The 23,816-nt window shown below is 34.6% G+C and overlaps 1 protein-coding gene across 1 annotated transcript in view; it reads right to left on the minus strand.

Annotated features, from left to right (window-relative positions):
• LOC138714818 (scoloptoxin SSD14-like) overlaps positions 1 to 23,816 on the minus strand; it is a 270,565-nt gene that overhangs the window by 245,504 nt on the left and 1,245 nt on the right. Inside the window, exon 2 of the mRNA XM_069846978.1 lies at positions 1,120 to 1,223. Within this exon, the coding sequence (XP_069703079.1) occupies positions 1,120 to 1,205 (86 nt within the window). The 5' untranslated portion in view covers positions 1,206 to 1,223. The remainder of the gene's footprint in view (positions 1 to 1,119; positions 1,224 to 23,816) is intronic.

Below are 23,816 nucleotides of genomic sequence, written 5' to 3' on the forward strand. Positions count from 1 at the left end.
ATGTCAGGTGAAGAATAGAAAGCGTGCAGTTCTGCGTTGTGTAACTTTCTCCATTCTCCTGTAACTTCATTTTAGCCCCAAATATTTCTCTAAGCACCTTATTCTCAAACACCTTTAATCTCAGTTCCTCTCTCAAAGTGAGAGTCCAAGTTTCACAACCATAAAGAACAACCGGTAATATAACTGTTTTATAAATTCTAACTTTCAGATTTTTTTGACAGCAGACTGGATGATAAAAGCTTCTCAACCCAATAATTACAGGCATTTCCCATATTTATTCTGTGTTTAATTTCCTCCCGAGTATCATTTATATTTGTTACTGTTGCTCCCAGGTATTTGAATTTTTCCACCTCTTCAAAGGATAAATTTTCCATTTTTATATTTCCATTTCGTACAATATTCTCGTCACGAGACATAATCATATACTTTGTCTTTTCGGGATTTACTTCCAAACCTATCTCTTTACTTGCTTCAAGTAAAATTCCCGTGTTTTCCCTAATCGTTTGTGGATTTTCTCCTAACATATTCACGTCATCCGCATAGACAAGAAGCTGATGTAACCCATTCAATTCCAAACCCTGTCTGTTATCCTGGACTTTCCTAATTGCATACTCTAGAGCAAAGTTAAAAAGTGAAGGTGATAGTGCATCTCCTTGCTTTAGCCCACAGTGAATTGGAAACGCATCTGACAGAAACTGACCTATACGGACTCTGCTGTACGTTTCACTGAGACACATTTTAATTAATCGAACTAGTTTCTTGGGAATACCAAATTCAATAGGAATATCATATGACATTTATTGCTTACATTACGTTACGTAATTAAAATTGTTGAGATTCACTACTTCCTATCCGTTTTTCTGAGGAAACAAATACTTATTCCTTCGTATTCATAGACATTTACCCCAACCGATACATTCTCGTGAATATTTAATAAGTGAACAAGTCACCCAAACGTATCCCAAAGCGGTTATATTCGTAACATGCAAGCGTGACTAACTCTGGTTGCGATTTCACGTTGCACAAGTAAATACATGGTAATATATTGTGGTTTCAATTTTATATGGACGGTATGATACAAAGTCATTACTACTGTAAGCGAGTGCAATTAGTACTTACCTACGTCGCGTTCTTTGCTTCTCCTCCTGCAGTGCCTGCAACACGCCTTCCTCTTCATCACTCATTCCCTTCATTCTGACAGGCATTGGAAAACCACCAGCTTCCTGAAAAACAAGAAGAGGAACTAATTTAAACGCTATTCCAGTTTACAAGATCTTAATTACAGGATGCTAGTTGCACCGTCTGCTGAATTGCAAGACAGTCCGGTTTCTTCATCTGAGATCCGAGGAATAACTGAGGACAAAATGTTGAAGAAACGTATTTTCGAGATGCTCAAGATCTTCTGTCATCATACCAATTCATCAGCATCACTGTCAACACCATTAGTGATGGCCAAAAAAATAACACAGCGGTTACAATTCAGCAACTCGGGACAAAGTAACAGTTGCAAAAATAATGGCATATGAAAATAACTATTACTGAGTGATGTTTTCAAAAGAATCGTTTTTACGTCAATAAATCATTTTCATAAATTAACTTAATACAAGCATATTTACATCAACAAATTATTTTCTTAAATTAACTTCAGAATAGAAGCGTTATAGTTATGTCAATAAATTATTATTTTCTTAAATTAACTTAAGAACAGAAGCGTATTTACGTCAATAAATTATTTTCTTAAATTAACTTAAGAAGAGAAGCAAATTTACGTCAATAAATTATTTCCTTAAATTAACTTCAGAACAGAAACGTATTTACGTCAATAAATTATTTTTATAAATTAACTTTAGAACACAAGCATATTTACGTAAATGAATTATTTTCATAAATTAACTTAACAGAAGCGTATTTATGTCAATAAATCACTTTCTTAAATTAACTTAAAAACAGAAGTATATTTATGTCAATATATTACTTCCTTAAATTAACTAAAGAACAGAAGCGCATTTATGTCATTAAATTACTTTCTTAAGTGAACTTAAAAACAGAAGCATATTTATGTCAATAAATTACTTCCTTAAATTAACTTAAGAACAGAAGCGTATTTATGTCAATAAATTACTTTCTTAAATGAACTTAAAAACAGAAGCATATTTATATCAATAAATTACTTCCTTAAATTAACTTAAGAACAGAAGCGTATTTATATCAATAAATTACTTCCTTAAATTAACTTAAGAACAGAAGCGTATTTATATCAATAAATTACTTCCTTAAATTAACTTAAGACCAGAAGCATATTTATGTCAATAAATTACTTTCTTAAATTAACTTAATAACAGAAGCGTATTTATGTCGATAAATTGCTTTCTTAAATGAATTTAAAAACAGAAGCATATTTATGTTAATAAATTACTTTCTTAAATTAACTTAAGAACAGAAGCAAATTTACGTCAATAAATTATTTCCTTAAATTAACTTAAGAACAGAAGCATATTTATGTCAATAAATTATTTTCTTAAATTAACTTAAGAACAGAAGCATATTTATGTCAATAAATTATTTCCTTAAATTAACTTAAGAACTGAAGCATATTTACGTCAATAAATTATTTCCTTAAATTAAATTAAATTAAGAACAGAAGCATATTCACATCAATAAATTATTTCCTTAAATTAACTTAAAAACAGAAGCATATTTATATCAATAAATTACTTCCTTAAATTAACTTAAGAACAGAAGCGTATTTATATCAATAAATTACTTCCTTAAATTAACTTAAGAACAGAAGCATATTTATGTCAATAAATTACTTTCTTAAATTAACTTAAGAACAGAAGCGTATTTATGTCGATAAAGTGCTTCCTTAAATGAATTTAAAAACAGAAGCATATTTATGTCAATAAATTACTTTCTTAAATTAACTTAAGAACAGAAGCAAATTTACGTCAATAAATTATTTCCTTAAATTAACTTAAGAACAGAAGCATATTTATGTCAATAAATTATTTTCTTAAATTAACTTAAGAACAGAAGCATATTTATGTCAATAAATTATTTCCTTAAATTAACTTAAGAACTGAAGCATATTTACGTCAATAAATTATTTCCTTAAATTAAATTAAGAACAGAAGCATATTCACGTCAATAAATTATTTCCTTAAATTAACTTAAGAACAGAAGCGTATTTACGTCAATAAATTATTTCCTTAAATTAACTTAAGAACAGAAGCATATTTACGTCAATAAATTATTTGCTTAAATTAACTTAAGAACAGAAGCATATTTACGTTAATAAATTATTTGCTTAAATTAACTTAAGGACAGAAGCATATTTACGTCAATAAATTATTTGCTTAAATTAACTTAAGAACAGAAGCATATTTACGTCAGTAAATTATTTCCTTAAATTAACTTCAGAACAGAAGCATATTTTCGTCAATAAATTATTTTCTTAAATTAACTTAAGAACACAAGCATATTTACGTCAATAAAGTATTTTCTTAAATTAACTTAAGAACAGAAGCATATTTATGTCAATAAATTATTTCCTTAAATTAACTTAAGAACCGAAGCATATTTATGTCAATAAATTATTTTCTAAAATTAAATTAAGAACAGAAGCATATTTACGTCAATAAATTATTTTCTTAAATTAACTTAAGAACAGAAGCGTATTTATGTCAAATTATTTTCTTAAATTAATTTAAAAACAGAAGCATATTTATGTCAATAAATTACTTTCCTAAATGAACTTAAAAACATAAGCATATTTACGTCAACAAATTACTTTCTTAAATTAACTTAAGAACAGAAGCCTATTTACGTCAATATAGTTATACAATATAGAAAGCTTGGTTCCCTTGCTGCCTTTCATTTTCTACTTTCTTCTGTTGGTCAGAATGGAATATTTGACATTCCTAGGAAAACAGTTGTTTTCAATGTTGACATTGGTTTAGTCATAGTCATCTTCATAGTCGTAGTTTTCAGTCAGCGTCGCCATCGCAGTCATGGTCACCATTTCACAGTCATCTCCGTCGTCATATCTTTGGGAGAACTTCCGTATGTGGAAATTTATGTAAAATAATTGCCACCTACTTGTACAATCCCTTTTGCAACATCCTGTATATCGCGGTGCTTGGTTTAATAGAACTGTAACCAAGGATTGTGATTTGTTTCATTACGTTACTCGTAATAACTGTAGTTATCCGTAACGAGTCCGATCTAAATGTATTGCTGGTTGACTAGCGCGTAGGCGGCGGCAGCCTTCAATTCGAAGCCGTGACACGATAGTAGGGCACGTAGATTGAATTTGCTTGAGAGGGCACCAACGACCCCACAAAGGGGGATCCAATGACTAGGCGAACAATTGAATTAACTACGAAATTTTGTATGCAATTCAATACACTCCAAGTGGCATTCAAGCTCGTCGGAGTGAGCTCGCCTTTCTGAACCGCTTTCTGCGGCATTCAGCACGGCGATATGTCAGGAAGGTCAATTTGCAGTCATTAGCCTACAAGGCGCACTGCTACAGCGTTTCTATGGGGCATGAGTTGAGATCCCTGCGAGTACAAGTGTAATCTGTGGTGAACAAAATATTAGGGCAGAATTTTTTTATTCCAATATCTATGCGCTTAATATTCGAGAAATATGGCCACGCTTTCTGTTAATGCGGTGATATCATAGAAGCGATAAGAGTTGCGTTGTTCCTCCCAGGCTGGGGATATGTAGAATTAGGGGAGACTGTTGTACCTTCAAACACTTTTCAGATTTTATTATTATTATTTTTTTAATTTTAGGAAATGAAAATTTTTAAATGGCAAAATGCTTGAAGTAATTATTGGAGATTCCTTTACAACCTCCTGTAACGTATTTTCCTGTTTTACACATTTATTAAGGATGAAAAAAATAAAATGAAGGTATATGATGATATGATATGATATATGATATGATATGATATGATATGATATGATATGATATGATATGATATGATATGATATGATATGATATGATATGATATGATATGATATGATAAGATATGATATGATATATTTGATGTCAACATTTACAACCATGTAATGTGGACCTCACAATTTTTGTATCTGGTGCTACAATTAGGCTACATTCGTTACAGGTATACCTTTTGTAAACGCTCTTATAATTTAACTTTTGACCCCATTTAAATTGATCAGTATTCCAACCTTTAAATCCTAACAACTTAATTTAGATCATTCAAAATTTACACTTTCACGACTCTGTTCTTAACTTTCATTACACTTAACTTATATCGAACACACACTATTTCAATAATACTTGTTATTAAAACTTACTATAGGTTCGTTATTATGTCTGTTTCTTGTGTACAAAAATGAAGGGATACCTATGTAATGTGTTCAAAGGTACAACAGGTTCATGTACTTTGGAACATACCTTCTTGTAAGTTGGAACACATGGAATATAGGTGGGAAAATAGCTGTAAAACTGACAATCATATTTAAAATATATTTGAAATCATAAACCAGAGCAGGCTTCTCTGATTTAGATTTTATTTCCTGGAGGAGCAATAACTGCTTCGAGTGGGATTTAATTGACTATTACACGATTAGAAGAAATACAGTACTCTAATGCAATAAAATATTAATTGACTTACTGAAATTCTATTTCACTAATGTTAGCTTCACTAAAACGTTTGAATGGAGGTGCCATTTTCAGTTGATTGTCTAAGCTGTAAACAAAAGACGATCACAAAGCATGTTTTATAGTACCGTAAAGAATTTGCAGTTTAAGATGTTGGCAAACAAAGAAATAAATGGTAGGAAGGTGATAAAAACAGGAGAAAGCATATAAAGATTAGAAGAAATATAGTACCCTAATACAATAAAATAGCCTAGATATTATTTGAATTACTAAAATTTTATTTCAATAATATTACCTTCATCAAAAAGTTTGAACGGAACCGACATTTTCAGTCGACTATCTTGTGAGAAACAAATTACGATCGCAAAGCATGCTTTATAGTACCGTAAAGAATTTGCAATTTGAAATGTTGGCAAAACAAAGAAACAAATGCTAGGGTAGTGATAAAAACAAACAAATGCTAGGGAAGCGATAAAATTAAACAAATGCTAGGGAAGCGATAAAATTAAACAAATGCTAGGGAAGCGATAAAATTGTGCGACAAGCAGCTATGATTTGTTGAAAGACGTCCTTTCGTATCGTTTTATTGGTAAAAAGTAGTATGACGTAGTAAAAGTGTAATAGTCAAGAAAAGTCCGCATATCAAAGTTCGGAAATGTCTGTTTTAAATAAAGCGTACAAATTAGTTGAGGCGACGTACATGAAAAAATCCACACGACAGCGATTTATCAGTGTTGCGGAAACTCACGCGAAACAACACTCCGTAGTCCATTAATACGTCCCCAAGGAAAACAGTGCGTGCTCCCACCTGAACGTCCTCTAGTCACACCTCACGCAATGCACTCTAGTTTATGTAATTTGAAACCGCTACCCCTAGTGGAGTTCATCCAGGTCAGTGTTTCCCAAACTCCGGTACGTGTACCCTTGCTTGTATGCACAGCTCATAGCACTGGTTCAATTACCAATGCCGGTATTTCAGTAGTGCTAACTTATGATTTAAAAATCACAAGATGTGTACTTAACACACATTCCCAGTACCTCTGAGGTACAGATATACGATATAGACTATATTCAATATAGAGGAAAAGGAAAATTAACCATTAATAATACAACATTTTTTTCACTCTCAATCTTATTCAAAATCGGTATAAGAAACAATTCTTAAAAAATGTGAATATACTCGTAGTAGCACAAAGATACTACGAATACCTCGTCACTTTTTATAGAATTTTGTAACAAAATCTAACCGAGGCATGGACACAGTGTTCCCGCATGGGCACTGTTGGATATACAGGGGTTGAACTCGGTACCATAGAGTTCTAATCAGAAGCGTGTAAAATTGTGGAATATGACGTATAAATTGCAGCTTTCGCTTTAATTTCCAAGAAGCATGAGAACACGACTACTCTTCGTTATCTTATATATAAAAGTCAATGTGGCTATGTATGTATGTATGTATGTATGTATGTATGTATGTACGTATGTATGTACGTACGTACTCGTATGTATGTACTCGTATGTATGTATGTATGTACTCGTATGTATGTATGTATGTATGTATGTATGTATGTATGTATGTATGTATGTACTCAATACAAATCTACACACTTTGACCGATATTTGCCAAAGTTTGCACATTTAACCTTCATAACCCGGAGAAGAACATAGGCTACATTAAAATTGGACAGATGGTCGTTAAATTATTGAAAACAATAAAAATTAGAAAGAAATAAGGCATGTATGATATTAAAATGGCCTCCTATTCTACAGTCAATTGTCTTTTATTGACGTCATCCAATCACGTCTTCTTCCGTTGTAAAAGCGGCCATATTGTTATTGAAATATTAAATAAAATAACATTAAATTAACATTACGTAAATGAGGCACGATTTCTTGATTGAATGTGTCATGGGCAATAATATACAATACAAAATGGCATAAAACACATTTTTGTTTAATTTTTATAAATTCAAAATCAAACATAATAGACAGCAAATGTGAAACATTCATTATACTTAAATTCAAGCACTTCAATGCATAGCTCTCTGTAGTGTTGTGGTAAGATGAATGACTTTGGTATATGGGAACCCAAGTTCGAACCTGAGCTCAACTCCTCTTTTTCATTATTTTGATAATTTATTTACATTATTTTAGATACGTTATTTTATTTTAACCGGCCATAAAGGGAGTTTTACTACATAGTCTAGGCCTAATTTAGTTTAGTATAGTAAAGCTTAGAAGTGTATGTGCTAGTTATGAATAAAGGTAATGCAGTTGAGATTTATATAAAACATATCAGATGGCACTTCGATCTTGAAGATAAGAAGGATTTTAGGAAACTTATGAGTAAGAGTTTGAAATAGGATTGTTAAAAATGGTTTATATTAATAAAATAGTTGTTACATGCGATAAAGCAATGTGTTATTTTAATGTAATTTGTTGTGCAGGTTGAAATAGTGAGAAAGTTTTCAAGAATCTACAGGATTAGTTTGTTAAAGGAAAAGCCAACTCACAATCACTACTATAGGAACATCATTTTATTTTTACTTTAATTTTTATTGTACCTGAGTTTTTGAATGTACTTCACTCCCACCCCTTCTACTAATGAAATTACAACCGTCCTCCACACAGATCCAAGACTGCATATACAGTCATAATAGCCTTACGGTCATAGTAAACAGTACGTTCCAAAAATATGTTCGCGTTTTCCAGTGACGAAAGAGCTTTCAATATTCCATCATTTTCCATTTGCCTACGTCGCATCCCGGTTTCCCCCACCTGCTTCTATTCGCCTCTCCGTAAATGCTAGTGGCTGGGCTGTCTTAGCTCTTTTCTGGGAACATTAATTTCTGTTAGGAATTGGACGTCTACGTAATAATATACCCATACAATTGTTTAACATAACTTAAATAAAAGGGCCTCGTTAAGTAATTAATTTTCACGTGATTTCCTCCCTTTCTACAACGCTGCGACGTAACCATTTGGACGGACAGTAGATAGCATGTCTGAGTAATTTTATATTTTCGGATCGGGCAGAAGTGAAGATTGAATTTACAGTACGTAAGGTCTCTTTTATAGAGTAGGTACAGAATTATTTCAACATGAGTTACTGCTACGAACTACGAACCTGGTAATTGGAATTACGTACAACAGTCTATAGTGCGATAATATGCACATTAGAATTGAAGCCTGTATCGAAATGAACGAACACCATTTTCAAAAATGTGTTTAAATATCCATATTATGATAATTTTTCAATTTAACTTCATTCTCTATATTGTACGCTAATCTTCTGTAGACAGTATAATATACACTGCATAATGAATACGTCCGCATGGAAAGCTCAGTTCGTGAGTAAAAACACTCATTGTTAATACTGTACTGTATTTTTATTAAACAAAAACCTAATGAAAATTATCAAACTCAAAATCGCGATATTTCCTAGTTTACGTAAATGGATGAACTACTTTTCTTCCCTCCTATACCTAGTAAAGTGATTTGTTTGCATATTACGCCAGTATCATCGAACTCCAGTCGTGGAAGAGGGTAGCAAACGGTGTTTCCGGTTCTTAATCGTTGATTCAAAGGTATAGCCAGGTTAATATTAGAAATGTTAGTAAAAATAAAATGATGTCCCTGTAGTTGAAAATGCAGTCTGATCAATTTATCGCATTTCAAACACATAGGCGAGTCATAGAAAGAACCCTTTCTCAAATATCGGGTAAAACCAGCGAGAAATTGTATGTATTACCGTATTACCTACTGACAAGTCTTTCAACTTACGTAATTTCGCAGCTAAGATGTTGGCAATCTTTGAATCCACTTATATCTGCGAAATTTTTTTTTTTCTAAAATGAATTCGATGAAAAGTATTGCGCGTACACGTCTAACAGCCTAGCCTATCATCTCGTAACTGCTTTACGTTTATGTGGTAATACTATTCATCCTAATATACATTGACTCATCCTGACCAAACAGTATAGGTGATCTAGAGCGTGTATACCCATAGCTAGTGCCAGCTTTTTTGGCGCGTGTCCTTGAGTAAAAAGCCAGTCGGTGAGCATTTGTTGCCAGCGCAGCCGAGAACGGTACCAACCAACACGTCACGTCAGCAAACTGTCCACTGCGTCAAAGGCAAGACTCTTCGCGTTTCTGGGGTGTGTCCTTGAGTACACTGCCCAGTCAGTGGCATCTGTTGCCACTTCGGCTGAGAGTGGTACCACCTCCTAAGCAGATGTGACGTCAGCAATCTGCCAATCACAGTTGTCAGATTTCTCGCCCACATTTGTGGCAAAGATAAGATACTCGCTCTCAACGTTCTCATTACTTATTTCATACGCCAGAAACGGTGGCACTGGCTGTAAGTGCGTATGAGTGCTAAGCCACAGTGATCCCATGAATGCCTGTATTACATACTTGACTGGATTTGAAATGTTTAATTTAATGGCATGCCACTTTAGTTTTGTACGTCTCGAAGCGGAAGAGAAGCCAAATTCTTGTGATATAAACACGTCCGAAATATTGTGGAAGGAGTGGATCATATTTATCTTCCCTCTCTTATGCCCGTGCCTGGTCTAACCTAATGTTTCTATTGAAAGCCCTCTTTATTTTACCTATTATTCGTTGAAACTTAGCAAGTTTGTTTTCAACCTACGCACATCATAAACAAAGACATTAAAGCCCAAGCAGCTGATGTTTACTTCCTTTGTAACTGTTTATTATGTCTTAGTTTTGTATAAAATTGTGGATTATTTCTCTAAGAGAACAGACGTTGACATACGTCTTAAGATGCTACAGAATTAATACCAATATAAAGAGAAAAACACGCCGATGTGGTCTTCTCAGCAGTGGATGTGTTTGTTTTGTGTTCAGCGTACGCAGGCTTATCTAACAAACAGCAAACAGTGCAGATCTCACCTCTTCGAGCACAACGTGACTACTAGCGGAAGGGCCGTCTTTCAGTCACAATATTCCCGTTCAAGGCTGTGCAGAAACCACTTTGGGCATAGCGTGGACATTGCTTCTAAAGCGGATAATTAAAATGTTCTGAAATAACTGCCAATTGGTTATGCAAAAAATTTAGTTTTTTCTTTTCTTTTCGATTTAAATGTTTTTAAATTGAACAAATATATAAATCATTCATTCTAGATTCCGCGTCTGAAGAAATCTGCTAGTTTGGAGTGAAACAAGTCGTTTAGCAAAATTTGTAAAGCATCTTCACTATCAAAGGAGTTCCCTAGAAGACTGTTGGGTAGAGACCGGAAAAGATTGAAATCTGAAGGCGCGAGATCGGGAGAATATGGGGAATGTGGAATCACCTCCCAACCAAGCTCCGCATTATCGTGTTGCAGCAGCACTTGATGCAGTCTTCCCGGTCGTTTTTCTTCAAATGCGGCCACATGGCGTCTGGATTGTTGGCGATAAATGTCAGCTGTTACGGTTACATTCCTGGGAAACAATTCGTAGTATACTAAGCCTTCTTTGTCCCACCAGACGCATTTAACATCATCTTCTATGGGTGGACAATAACTTTCATATAGAGTGTTGTGGTTCTGTAATCATTTTCTTTCAGTGCTTTCTCCGATAGAATTCTCCCCGTACACAACGTGCGACTCACAACAGGAAGGACTTGACTTTGAGATCAAACTGCGCATGTGCGGACTTCGTTAATAAAAACCTAAACTAACAAAACCTTACCTTTGTACAGGGTGGACAAAATAAAACTGGCCCGGAAAATCTGTAATATTTACATTTATATATATGTATAGTTATAGGCAGGCTTCGATAGGGACCCGATACAATAAGTTTACTATGCATGCACTATAGATTGTTGACTCGCTGCAGGTAGTGAAAGGTAGAAATGTGTTGAGGTAACAACGTTGCTATTTAGAATAGAGTATGGTAGTATGGGGAAACATATACATATGTACATTCTGAAAGTAAATATACATTACACAATGACAATGTCAAAAGAATGTGAAAAGCATTTATTCTCCTGTCTTTTATAAGCATTTGTGTTTAATTATACACAGTGTTAATGGTGGAAATAAGCATGTAGCAATTTTAATTTCTTCATTTATCCTATTGGTCGTCTTTAGGAAGTGCAGTTACAGTACCGAATTGCAATGTACTACAAGATACATTTTCAGTGTCTCAAACGTAAATCTTTTTCGGTTATCTACCAAACATTTTTTACTGTGAAAAGCTGCACTCTACGTCGCATGACGTGATAGGAACAAAACGAAAAAAAAACCTAACATCATTGCAGTCTCTAAGAGACAGTCCTTTATTTTCGAGTGACTCTATGTCCACAAATTTGCTGTTTATATTAGACAATGTTCCATATCCGTTATTTTTACATAAAATTGATTTCCACTTCTATTTTACACGTTCAGTAACCGGTGTACTTGGTGTCTCATTAATTCTGTGTCATTTCTTCAACTAATTTGAGGGCTCCCGGCATCTCTTGCTCTGACTTTTCTAACCGTGTAATAGTTTCAGACAGTTTGAAAATGGGTTTGGTATGAAAATCAAATTATTCGTCAGAACCTTCAAATCCAGAGCGTTTTCCTTTGCGTATTTGTTGGTATTCATTCTACAGTACCCCCACCAACTATATGCTTTACCACTATACTCAGTACGTCGTTATGCGGATTTCCCACTGAACTGCTCTATTGGGTCCGAAGTCTCGAAGCTTAGTTATAAGACTGTTTAAGACTGACCTTTGTTAATGAACATCACAAAAGATGCATCGAAATCACGGTTTCCTGCATTGTCAGGGTCATTTCCGCGTCAGTCTTATACATATAATTTCTTATATTTCATATATATTTTCCGCGGGCTATTTTTATTTTGTCCAACCCGTATATGCAAGGTGTATAACCGGAGAACGAAGGAAACTTCTTGATTTGATCTGGAATGTGCATGCGAAAATAAATCAAGCTGTGGTTCACGCTGGCACTGCATGAGAAGTGCGAGCATGCGCAATTTGATCTCACAGCCAAGTTATTACTGTCGTGAGCCTTTCCTCGTACACGGCACAAATATTTCGAGCCGCCTCCGCTGCCTTTGTTCCTCAAACTCAAACAGAAGAATATGTCGAAAGTGTTGGTTTTTTTTTCCACTTGATATGCCATCTTCTTTAGCCCATAAATAGCACAAACTTCCTTAAACTCCGCAAAATTAAAGGCGTATTTACAAGCATAACACTTCAAATAACAAATTATAAACGATAAACAATCTCCTAACAACAGGATGTTGTGATGACGAACAAAAACGCTGCGAACTTATTCATCAACAATACGATAATATTACAGTCTAGTACATACAGTCACGAAGCTCATTACGGAGGAAATATGCTTCCATAGATAGTTGCTAACCACTAGGATCGCTATTATTGCCTCATCACAGACAATAAGAAATAGTACTGGCACAGTCTATTGTTCCTAGTACCCTCATCAACTCAAGCTTCATGACTGTATATACTAGACTGTGATAATACAATGTATGGGCTATTCCATATGAAATCGATCAGTAAAAACCTCGCATTTTTTATACTCTAATTTTTTCCCTATTTACACAAGGTGCTGAGGACACTGCATTTCCAAAAATATACTATCGAAAGTCAAACGGTTTTCGTATTATTGAGCGACAAATTTAGCGTATTTTATAAAAATAAGCCTCTTTCAGCGCTCAGAACTCTGGAACCAATTACTGCAGAACATTGAACGAGAGCTCATTTTGAAGCTGACATTTGGTAGGTTATGTTAAGAAGTAATCCTTATTTTTATTGTATACAGAGAGAGACAGATAATCTGATTTTACTTACTTTTAGGCTTTTTGCTAATTTGTAAAAATGTAAAAAAATATTGAGAAAAAACCTTACATTATTAAGAGGGATTCGGCATTGTTTGCTTAGTGGTACGACAGTAAGTTTCGAGGGTATTAAATATATTATTTTCACACGCCTAGACTTGAACGGCGCAGTACCGCACGCACTGGCCGAGAGCTGAAGGTACACGAGCGTTGGGCGTCATTGTACTCCTGTGTTTATTTATTTTTTTATTGGGTTATTTTACGACGCTGTATCAACATCTAGGTTATTTAGCGTCTGAATGATATGAAGGTGATAATGCCGGTGAAATGAGTCCAGGGTCCAGCACCGAAAGTTACCCAGCATTTGCTCGTATTGGGTTGAGGGAAAACCCCGGAAAAACCTCAACCAGGTAACTTGCCCCGACCGGGATTCGAACCCAGGCCACCTGGTTTCGCAGCCAGACGCGCTTACCGTTACTCCACAGGTGTGGACTCCTGTGTTTATGAAAACCTGTGATAAAGCTAGCACAGTCATGACTGATAGACGACACATCACGTGTTTATGTCTCCTGGCCTTGTTTACCTCGGCTAGCTCCCGCCTCACAGTCAGCTGGTTAGTTCACGCGCGTACTATTTATTTCCTTTATTTGATATTTTCAATACTTTCTTATCAACATACCATCAGTAAAAAAAGATGTGTTTATTTGTACTTTCGATGCGGAATCTAACTATATATTTTTACAATATTTTTTCCTTGGCAAAGGCGTCCTAATGAGGAAAAATCTAAATTTCTCCATTTCCATAAAAAGTAAGAAAATCTGTATATATGTCAATATAAACTTTAATTTCTCAGCATCAAAATAAACCATGATTTGATCATTGGGTGAAAGGGTTTCGGAGCTACAACAGTTTAAAGTTGCAAATTTTATGAAAATAAGATAAATTTAAATATTTTTAATTTAAACACTATGAAGTTCTGATGCCTCAAACTTTGCACAAAGCATTGTATCACAGTTCTCTAAGTACAAAAAAAAAGTTGTATTGTATTTAGAAATTGTATGGTCAATTTTCTCTATATTTCGGTCTATTTGAGATGGAATAGCTCGTATGTCTTTCGAATAGTAGTTCTAGAAAGGAGCTATAAACACAAATTCATTCGCAAAATGATAAACCAACTTGCTCTTGAGAAACTTACGAAATGTACAGGAACATCATTTTATTTTTACTAACATTTTTAATATTAACCTGTCTATACCTTTAGAGAACCGGAAACACCGCTTGCTCCCTCCTTCAAGACTGGAGTTCGATGATACTGGCGTAAAACACAAATCACTCTACTAGGTATAGGATGGAAGAAAAGTAGTTCATCCATTTACGTAAACTAGGAAATATCGCGATTTTGAGTTTGATAATTTTTATTAGGTTTTTCTTTAATCAAAGTACAGTACTATATTAAGAATAAGTGTTTTTACTCACGAAGTGAGTTATCCATGCGAACGTATTCATTATGCAGTGTATAGTATACTGTCTACAGCACATTAGCGTACAATATAGAGAAAGAAGTTAAATTGAAAAATAATCATAATATGAATATTTAAACACAATTTTGAAAATGGTGGCCGTTCATTTCGATACAGGCTTCAGTTCTTTTGTGCATATTATCGCACTATAGACTATTGCATCTAATTCCAATTGCCAGTTTCGTCCTTCGTACTAGTAACTCATGTTGAAATAATTCTGTACCTACTCTACGTACTGTGAATTCAATCTTCACTTCTGCCCGACCCGAAAATATAAAATTATTCAGACATGCTATCTACTGTCCGTCCAAGTGGTTATGTCGCAGGATTGTAGAAAGGGAGGAAATCACGTGACAGTTAATTACTTAACGAGGCCCTTTTATTTAAGTTAAATTAAACAGCTGTATAATATTACGTAAACTTCCAATTCCTAAGAGAAATTAATGTTTTCAGAAAAGAGCTAAGACAGCCCAGCGCTTACAGAGGGGCGAGCAGAAGCAGGTGGGGGAAATCGGGATGCGACGTAGGCAAACGGACAGTACCTGTGCGAAAATATGATTCAATATAGAAAGCTCTTTCGTCACTGGAAAACGCGAACATATTTCTGGAACGTACTATACTCAGTAACTCAGTACTGCTTACTATCTGCGGTCTTGTTTCTGTGTGGAGTTGGAACTTCCTTAGTAGAAGGGGTGGGAGTGAAGTACATTAAAAAACTCAGGTACAATAAAAATTGAAGTAAAAATAAAATGATGTCCCTGTATCATGAATTAATGAGAAAGTACGTATCAAGTTTTTAGCCTTCATTTTTTTCTCATGTTCTCTGGCAAATGCGTTGGGTAGTGATGATGATGATGATGATGATGATGGTGATGATATTATTATTATTATTATTATTATTATTATTATTATTATTATTATTATTATTATTATATCACAAAAATTCGTGGGCCATATCTTTCGCGTCCTGCAACCGGTTACTGCTTCACAATTTCCTTGGACGTGTCACGCTGTCCTTTCCGGTATTCCAAGGCCACATAATACTCCCCGATCGCATTCCATTCTGCCCGTAATTACTTCTTCCCTTCCATTACGTGCAGTCCACGCGGCCTCCTAGCATCGTTCACTTCAGTTTCTTTCATCATTCTTGTAGCTACCTCGTGATTTTTATTACTTCCTATAGAAATGCGGTCTTCTGTACTGGCTACGTGGACTATGTACGAGTATGTAAAATCTTAATGAAATACAAGGCATTTGTTCGAATGACGTAGTTATTAAGAACGAAGTGATATTATAAAATCAAAGCAAATTTTAATATATCACATTTTTACTTTCGCCTGTGAGATAAAACTTGAACATTGCACAAAAATCAATACTAGAACGTTAATATTGATAATAAATAATAACCTGAATGCATTTCCGGCGGATTATTTTTAAACAACTGTAATTGAATACAATAATAGTACATTATGCAACGAGTCTATAATGAAGGTAATTAAGAAGTGAGTATGGATGTTTATGAAACGAGCGCAAGCGAGTTTCATAATTTTCATACGAGCTACTTAATTACCATTATAGGCGAGTTTCATACGACTTTTTATGCTCGACCATATTTCTAACTTGATATTATTAATATTTTTTTAGCAATGTCCCGTATGTTGTGAGATGTGCGCAGACGCGAAAGTATTGATTTTTTCCGAGGAACAGATGTCCTCATTGACCTTGCTAGGCCATAAGAACCTACAGAGATAACATTGAAATTAAATTAGACATTGAAAAACGAGATGACAAATTGAATTTATTTGAATATTATTTACAATTAACGGTAATTATTATAGTAACATAACATAACCTTCTGCGACAGTATTGGATTTCCAGCCTCCGTGACTTTTCGCTAATTCTCTTTCGATTGCATATCCGAGAATAATCTATACTTGCGGTTTTATAACGGTAGAAAGCTGACCTGTCATTGGCTGAACAATTGTAACCTAAGTCGTCATTGGCTGAAAGACCTGACCTTTAATGAATAGGTGTACTTTAATGACATGCATTAAAGGTCTGCTACCAGGTGTATAATTACTACATTTCGGCATGGTCGAGCATAAATATTTTACAGTTATCTCTATATTTATAAATATTAATTTTTACAACCAATTCTACACAATTTTTCACTCTTTATTTAACAAACCATATACACTAACAAGGTTCCCTGTATACTATTTTTTGTATCATGCTTATATTTAACCTTGCTAACTCGTTTTCCAGTCCTGCATAGCTCTAAAAGCAAACATCTATTATATATATGGACAAATATCTAAAATGACTACTTTGTTTTATAGCTCGCGCAAGGAACGATTACCGAAAAACAGTGGTGGCGTTACTGTCTGTTTTGAAGTGTGTATGTAGGCACGCCGAGGGAGCGAGAGATGCGGGCAGATGGAAGTACTGCCTCTTCTAAGAAGATGAACAGATGGGGATATCGTATGTAGAAATGAAGAGAGTAGCAAGGGAAAAATTCGAAGCGAATTAAACACGCAACACTATGTTTACGAATAAAATAATGATACTCTGCGAGAAGAACGCTCCATCACTTCATAATAAAATAAACGCACTTGGAACAAGACACGTATTCACATGCAGTGGAACTGAAACTAAAACTGTAATGTAACTATCACAATGCAAGACTAATTCTATCGATGTCGTTTCTCTTCCGACTTTACTCTTGAATAACATTCAAGTTATATAGTGACTTTTCTTGTCGCCTGCTCTTCCTTATCGAATTGTTTCGTTCGCATTCCTGTCGTCGGTAATCTCTGCTTGCGAGACGTACTACTCGGACAGACAGATAGCTGGAAGAACAAACAGTATGTAAAAACCAAAACTTCAGAGGAAATTTTGAACTCGACTTTTGGGAGTTTAAAACAACTCTCTCTTTACTTTAAAAAGAGAACACATAAGTTACGATCGTTATTATAGAAGTATCGTTTATATTCACTCTGTCACATGACAAAAGAGTCTTGTATATTTCACTCCATTGAACTCAATTCTTTCATCAATTACGATGTAAACATACTTTTTCACACTTACTGTAATCCATTTAATTTTATAATATATGAATTTTCAGAAAAAATTAATTTACCATGGAAAACTTTTACTTAATTACTTACTGGCTTTTAAGGAACCCGGAGGTTCATTGCCGCCCTCACATAAGCCCGCCATTTGTCCCTATCCTGAGCAAGATTAATCCATTCTCTATCATCATATCCCAACCACCCGCAAATCCATTTTAATATTATCTTCCCATCTACGTCTCGGCCTCCCTAAAGGTCTTTTTCCCTCCGGCCTCCCAACTAACATTCTATATGCATTTCTGGATTCGCCCATACGTGCTACATGCCCTGCCCATCTCAAATGTCTGGATTTAATGTTCCTAATTATGTCAGGTGAAGAATACAATGCGTGCAGTTCTGTGTTGTGTAACTTTCTCCATTCTCCTGTAACTTCATCCCTCTTAGCCCCAAATATTTTCCTAAGCACCTTATTCTCAAACACCCTTAATCTCTGTTCCTCTCTCAAAGTGAGTCCAAGTTTCACAACCATACAGAACAACAGGTAATATATAACTGTTTTATAAATTCTAACTTTCAGATTTTTTGACAGCAGACTGAATGATAAAAGTTTCTCAACCGAATAATAACAGGCATTTCCCATATTTCTTCTCTGTTTAATTTCCTCCCGAGTATCATTTATATTTGTTACTGTTGCTCCCAGATATTTTAACTTCTCCACCTGCTCAAAAGATAAACTTACAATTTTTATATTTCCATTTCGTACAATATTCTCGTCACGAGACATAATCATATACTTTGTCTTTTCGGGATTTACTTCCAAACCTATCTCTTTACTTGCTGCAAGTAAAATTCCCGTGTTTTCCCTAATCGTTTGTGGATTTTCTCCTAACATATTCACGTCATCCACACAGACAAGTAGGTGATGTAACCCGTTTAATTCCAAACCCTCTCTGTTATCCTGGACTTTCCTAACGGGATACTCTAGAGCAAAGTTAAAAAGTAAAGGTGATAGTGCATCTCCTTGCTTTAGCCCACAGTGAATTGGAAACGCATCTGACAGAAACTGACCTATGCGAACTCTGCTGTACTTTTACGAAACTTTAAATATACGTCATAATGGTCACATGTTTAGAATACGGACGTCAAATAAAGGATCTGGATACTTAGCCTATCTGTTATAATACCCACCCCTGTCACAGTAGTTCATTACTGCAGCCGTTAAGTTAGACAGGGTCACTATCTCCTTGTCTAACCCTATCTAACCTCCATCTGACAGTGACAAACTACAGAACAGAGCATACGGGGAAGTACCAACATGCGTAGCAGTGTAAAATGATCATTTTAGTTAAAAAATTAATCAGTTTATCTACTATAATAATAATAATAATAATAATAATAATAATAATAATAATAATAATAATAAATTATTGTTTAGAATGAGAAACTGAACCAGAATCTGACAACGATAGAACTTCAAATGTAAGTCTGACCTATTCTAAATTATCACTAGACAATTATTTCGACGATTAGCTAAGGGTTTCTCCACTTCCACTTAATTCAAATTATAGGATTATTCAAAAGTCAGAAAATATTATTTTATTTTCACAAAAACTTCTGTTCCAATTTTGTTGCTAGCGAGCGAGTTGGCGCAGACAGTAAGCCTTTGTGATTCGTATTCAGTAGGTCCCGGGTTCAAACCCCGTCGCCGGGAAATCTCATTAAATTCAGTCTATATGCAATATATAAAGAATTATAATTAAGTTGAGATAGCTATGGTGGTTCTAAGAAAAAACACTCTGTTGTGGCTGAAGTGTGGCTCTCCTTTAATATTCTTTTTCTTTATTATATCCTGTTTTTTCTCTTTCCGTTGCTTACGTTTCTTCCTTGGGTTTACTTCTGTACTTTTTGCATAACTCTAATAGAACAATTCATGTGTCAAAGTATTTTTCTCTGAGGTGGTGTTTGCCGCAAACGTAAAAAGCAGTACTGCTAATATACTAGGTTTAAAATTGTATATACATAAATGTTTAAAAATGATATGATTGGGATGTTTGTAAATGCTACCATCTTTTTGGCTGGACAATGACTGATTTTACAAAAAAAAAGTATTTGGACTATGGTTGTTTTATGAAAACCACTGACAATTTGCACTCCTATAACTTTTACAATAAACTGTCTAGCTTTTATTGATCAGTTAATCTTTCAGTACTTTGATTTTTATTGTATTTGTAAATTTAATATTAATTGTAATTAAAATTGTAATTGTATTCTTAATATTGTAGTTGTAATCCCCTGGTAGAGGGGAAGAGAAGGCCTGATGGCCTTATCTCTACCAGTTTAAATAAATAAATAAATAAATAAATAAATAAATAATGGGCCTATGGTGTTTTTTACCCATAACTAATTCAGTAGATGGCCTCTACAATACGATCACCATATGCTTAATATTTCAAATTTGCATTTTTTTTGGGCTATGGTTCTTTTTTTAAAAAAACCCTTAAATTGTTCTTCCTCTGACACACATCGTCAAGTGAGATGTACTACCTGATAACAGATGTATAGTAGTGGCAAAAAAACCGGACCGACCCTTGTAGTTGATTTCAGAGCCTTGTTCACTCCAGGGCACGATAGACTGGTAACTAAGACTTTCGTGGTTCGAATCCTGCCTGCGAAGGAAACTTTTTTGTTCCTTATTCATATTTATTCCCAATACTTTTCTATTGCTGGTAAAATTGATGTTCTGCGAATAATAAGTTAATTAAGTAGTAAAATATCGCTGCAATCGAAAAGTATTGGGAATAAATTTGAATAAGGAACAAAAAAAAGTTTCTTTCCCAAGCAGGATTCGAAAGTCTTAGTTACCAGTCTATCGTGCTCTGGAGTGAACAAGGCTCTGAACTCAGCTACAAGGGTCGGTTCATTTTTTTTTTTTGCCGCTACTGTACATATCAGCCAGAACCTCAATCAGAGGTGGATTCCTTATACAGTATATTGTATTTTATTTTGAAGACGGATAATTAATAACCCAATAAACTCGTAATCACACTCGCATTTCCAGACTCTAGAAACACAGGGAACTTTTCTTCTTCAAGGAAAATTTCCCGAGAGCTGTATCCGGGAATCGAAGCCGGGACATCAGGTCTGGAAGCCTGCATGCTGAACACCAGGCCATGAAGGCAGTCGCTGGTCGCCTTTGCCCTCAAGAAAATGTCTTTTTTAATTCTATCGGACAGCCATATTAAAATATAACTATTTTATTAAACAATCCACATGCCCAAGTTTTTTTCTCTTTATGTAAAAATGCGTTCGAGAGTGGAATCAATAATGCGCCTTTCGTTAAAACTTTTATATTTTTAAGTTAAAACACTCAGCAGCACATTATTTATAGTTATTCATATTTCATTTTCGCTTTAGGCTTATTTGTGCTAATATTTACTGTTATACAGGGTGATTCAGGACCTCTGCGACAAACTCTGGTGATCGATAGATCTCGCAGTGAGCATCATTTTTCGTGAAACAACCCATGTTCTCCGATGCCTCGTTTAGGAGCTGCGTGACATCGAAAAAAAAGCCAGGTTCTAGTGACATTAACAATAATTATGAAATTAATTACTTTTCAAGTTACAGGTGCTCAAAGTGTCTACCTCGTACCTGATTACATTCATTACACCGTTGAATCGAACTTGTCGAACATTACTGGTTTGTGTCGAATTTCATCAAAAGCAGTGAATATTCGCACAGTCAGTTCATCTCTGGTGCCAATTCCAGTTGTGTACACTTTACATGTCCCCAAAGAAAAAAAAAAGATTTGGTGAGTGAAGTCGGGTGATCACTCTGGCCACGCAACAGGTCCCGCTTTCCCTATCCATTGCTCCCTGTGGATGTTGTTCAGATGTGCTCGTAAAACCAGGCTGAAGTGCGTTGGGACGTTATGTTGAACCACTTGTAGCCTACCTTCACATCGTGAAGGGTACATCCTCCATGAGCAAGGGAAGCGCGTCCCGAAGGGCGCTCCATTAAAACGGAGCAGCAAAATGACACGACACTTGTAACCTGGCCGCAAGGGTACTTGAAGAAATAAACGAATAATTTATTTCATAATTAATTGGACGGAGTTACGCAATAATAGACCAACCGACAGTTTGAAAAAAAAAAAAAGAGATATTTGCACAAATCTAATTTAACTAGGAAAAAATCAAGAATGAGATATCTGAATTTTGCTGCTATTTATAAGAAAAAAATAGTTTATTGCATAAAATGAATTTATTTTGCTTTGAAATAGTAATTCAACTGCTGATCTCTTATAAAAAAGATCGGTTAGCATTTTTTAGTATTTGTGCTATTTTTTGTAATAGTATGAATGTTATAATACTGCTTGCATAAAATGTTTTATAAAAAAAAGATTTATTTCAATGTCTAATATCTCGAAACAGGTTTTTGGCTCTTGATCTCTTATTACATAACTCCGTCCAATTGCGTCACTAAACCTGTCTTTTTTTCGATGTCGCATAGCTCCTAAACGAGGCATCGGAGGGCACGGGCTGTTTCACGGAGTAAACATAGAATAGAAATTGAGCGAAAATGTATATTTTACCGTGGACCAAATTAATAAAAATGAAGTTTTTTTATTCGATATAATTAGCGGCATGTACACTTCCGAAGGCTATGGTGCAGATTACTTTCGAGCAGAAATGACATGTTAATTCGTAATCATAGTTGCGGTGAAGATAATCGAAATATAAGCATTATTATTGCCATTATTATTGCATAAATATCAGAACACGGTTATCTTCCTTTCCCTCTTGCCTAAAAAATTCTAACCTTTTGCACACATGACACAATAGTAATATACGTTACAAGTGCGGTATGTTGACGTTTTCATGGTCGAAGAAAAGATTGAAAAAGCGAAACGTAGTTGAGCTTTTGTAATTTCCGAGAACATGAAAACAAACATACCGCTCGTGTATCGTACATCATTTTGTGCGAAATCGTTTATTACATAGCCTACCTGAAAGACGAATTTCTAATTAGTTGCAATGAAATCTCCATGTTGGTTTCTGTTTAATGACGGCAACTTCGGAAAACCAAAATATCTTTCTTCAATATTGTTGCTATAAAATATTTTCTGTGTTTACTATACTCCAGCAGGCCGTGATATACGTCTGTATTTTTTTCCCCCAGTCTATAAATGCGAACTTAAAACAAACGGTAAGGTTATGTAATGATTTATTTTTCATTTTAATATTTTAACAATATTATTTATATAACATATTGCAGTAATAACATCGGCATCTGGAACCTTGTTGATTTTTTCACGGCTTCCTTAATGTTACTTGTATCAGGAATGCAATAAGTTTCGTGGAGTAGGAGACTTTATTTAATTTTTGCAAATATTTAAAACCAGTAATTAACATTGCAATTTAGGTGAAATTGTAGTGGTAAGTTTCCAATTTATAATTATTACTATGTTAAACGTCTCTAAAAATAATATGTTAAAAGCCTAAAGCAGTAAAATGAATGTGGCGCTTAAGCGGTAAGAAGAGGGAAATTATGTGTGTTACGTTGAGAATACTGAATGTGATATTTCACACTTACTGCGTATTGGTTCTGTGCGGAAAACAAGCAAATACGCACGATCTCGCACAAAATAAATTATTGGTACTGAAAAGTGTCTTTTCGTAAGCATGATGATGTGCTTCGACAAACACAGATAAATCTGTTCTTTTTTGTGTTTTAAGATAAATTGTCAGTGAAGTAACCGTATACTGAAATT

The sequence above is a fragment of the Periplaneta americana genome, chromosome 15 (assembly GCF_040183065.1).
Source record: "Periplaneta americana isolate PAMFEO1 chromosome 15, P.americana_PAMFEO1_priV1, whole genome shotgun sequence".
Taxonomy (NCBI): domain Eukaryota; kingdom Metazoa; phylum Arthropoda; class Insecta; order Blattodea; family Blattidae; genus Periplaneta; species Periplaneta americana.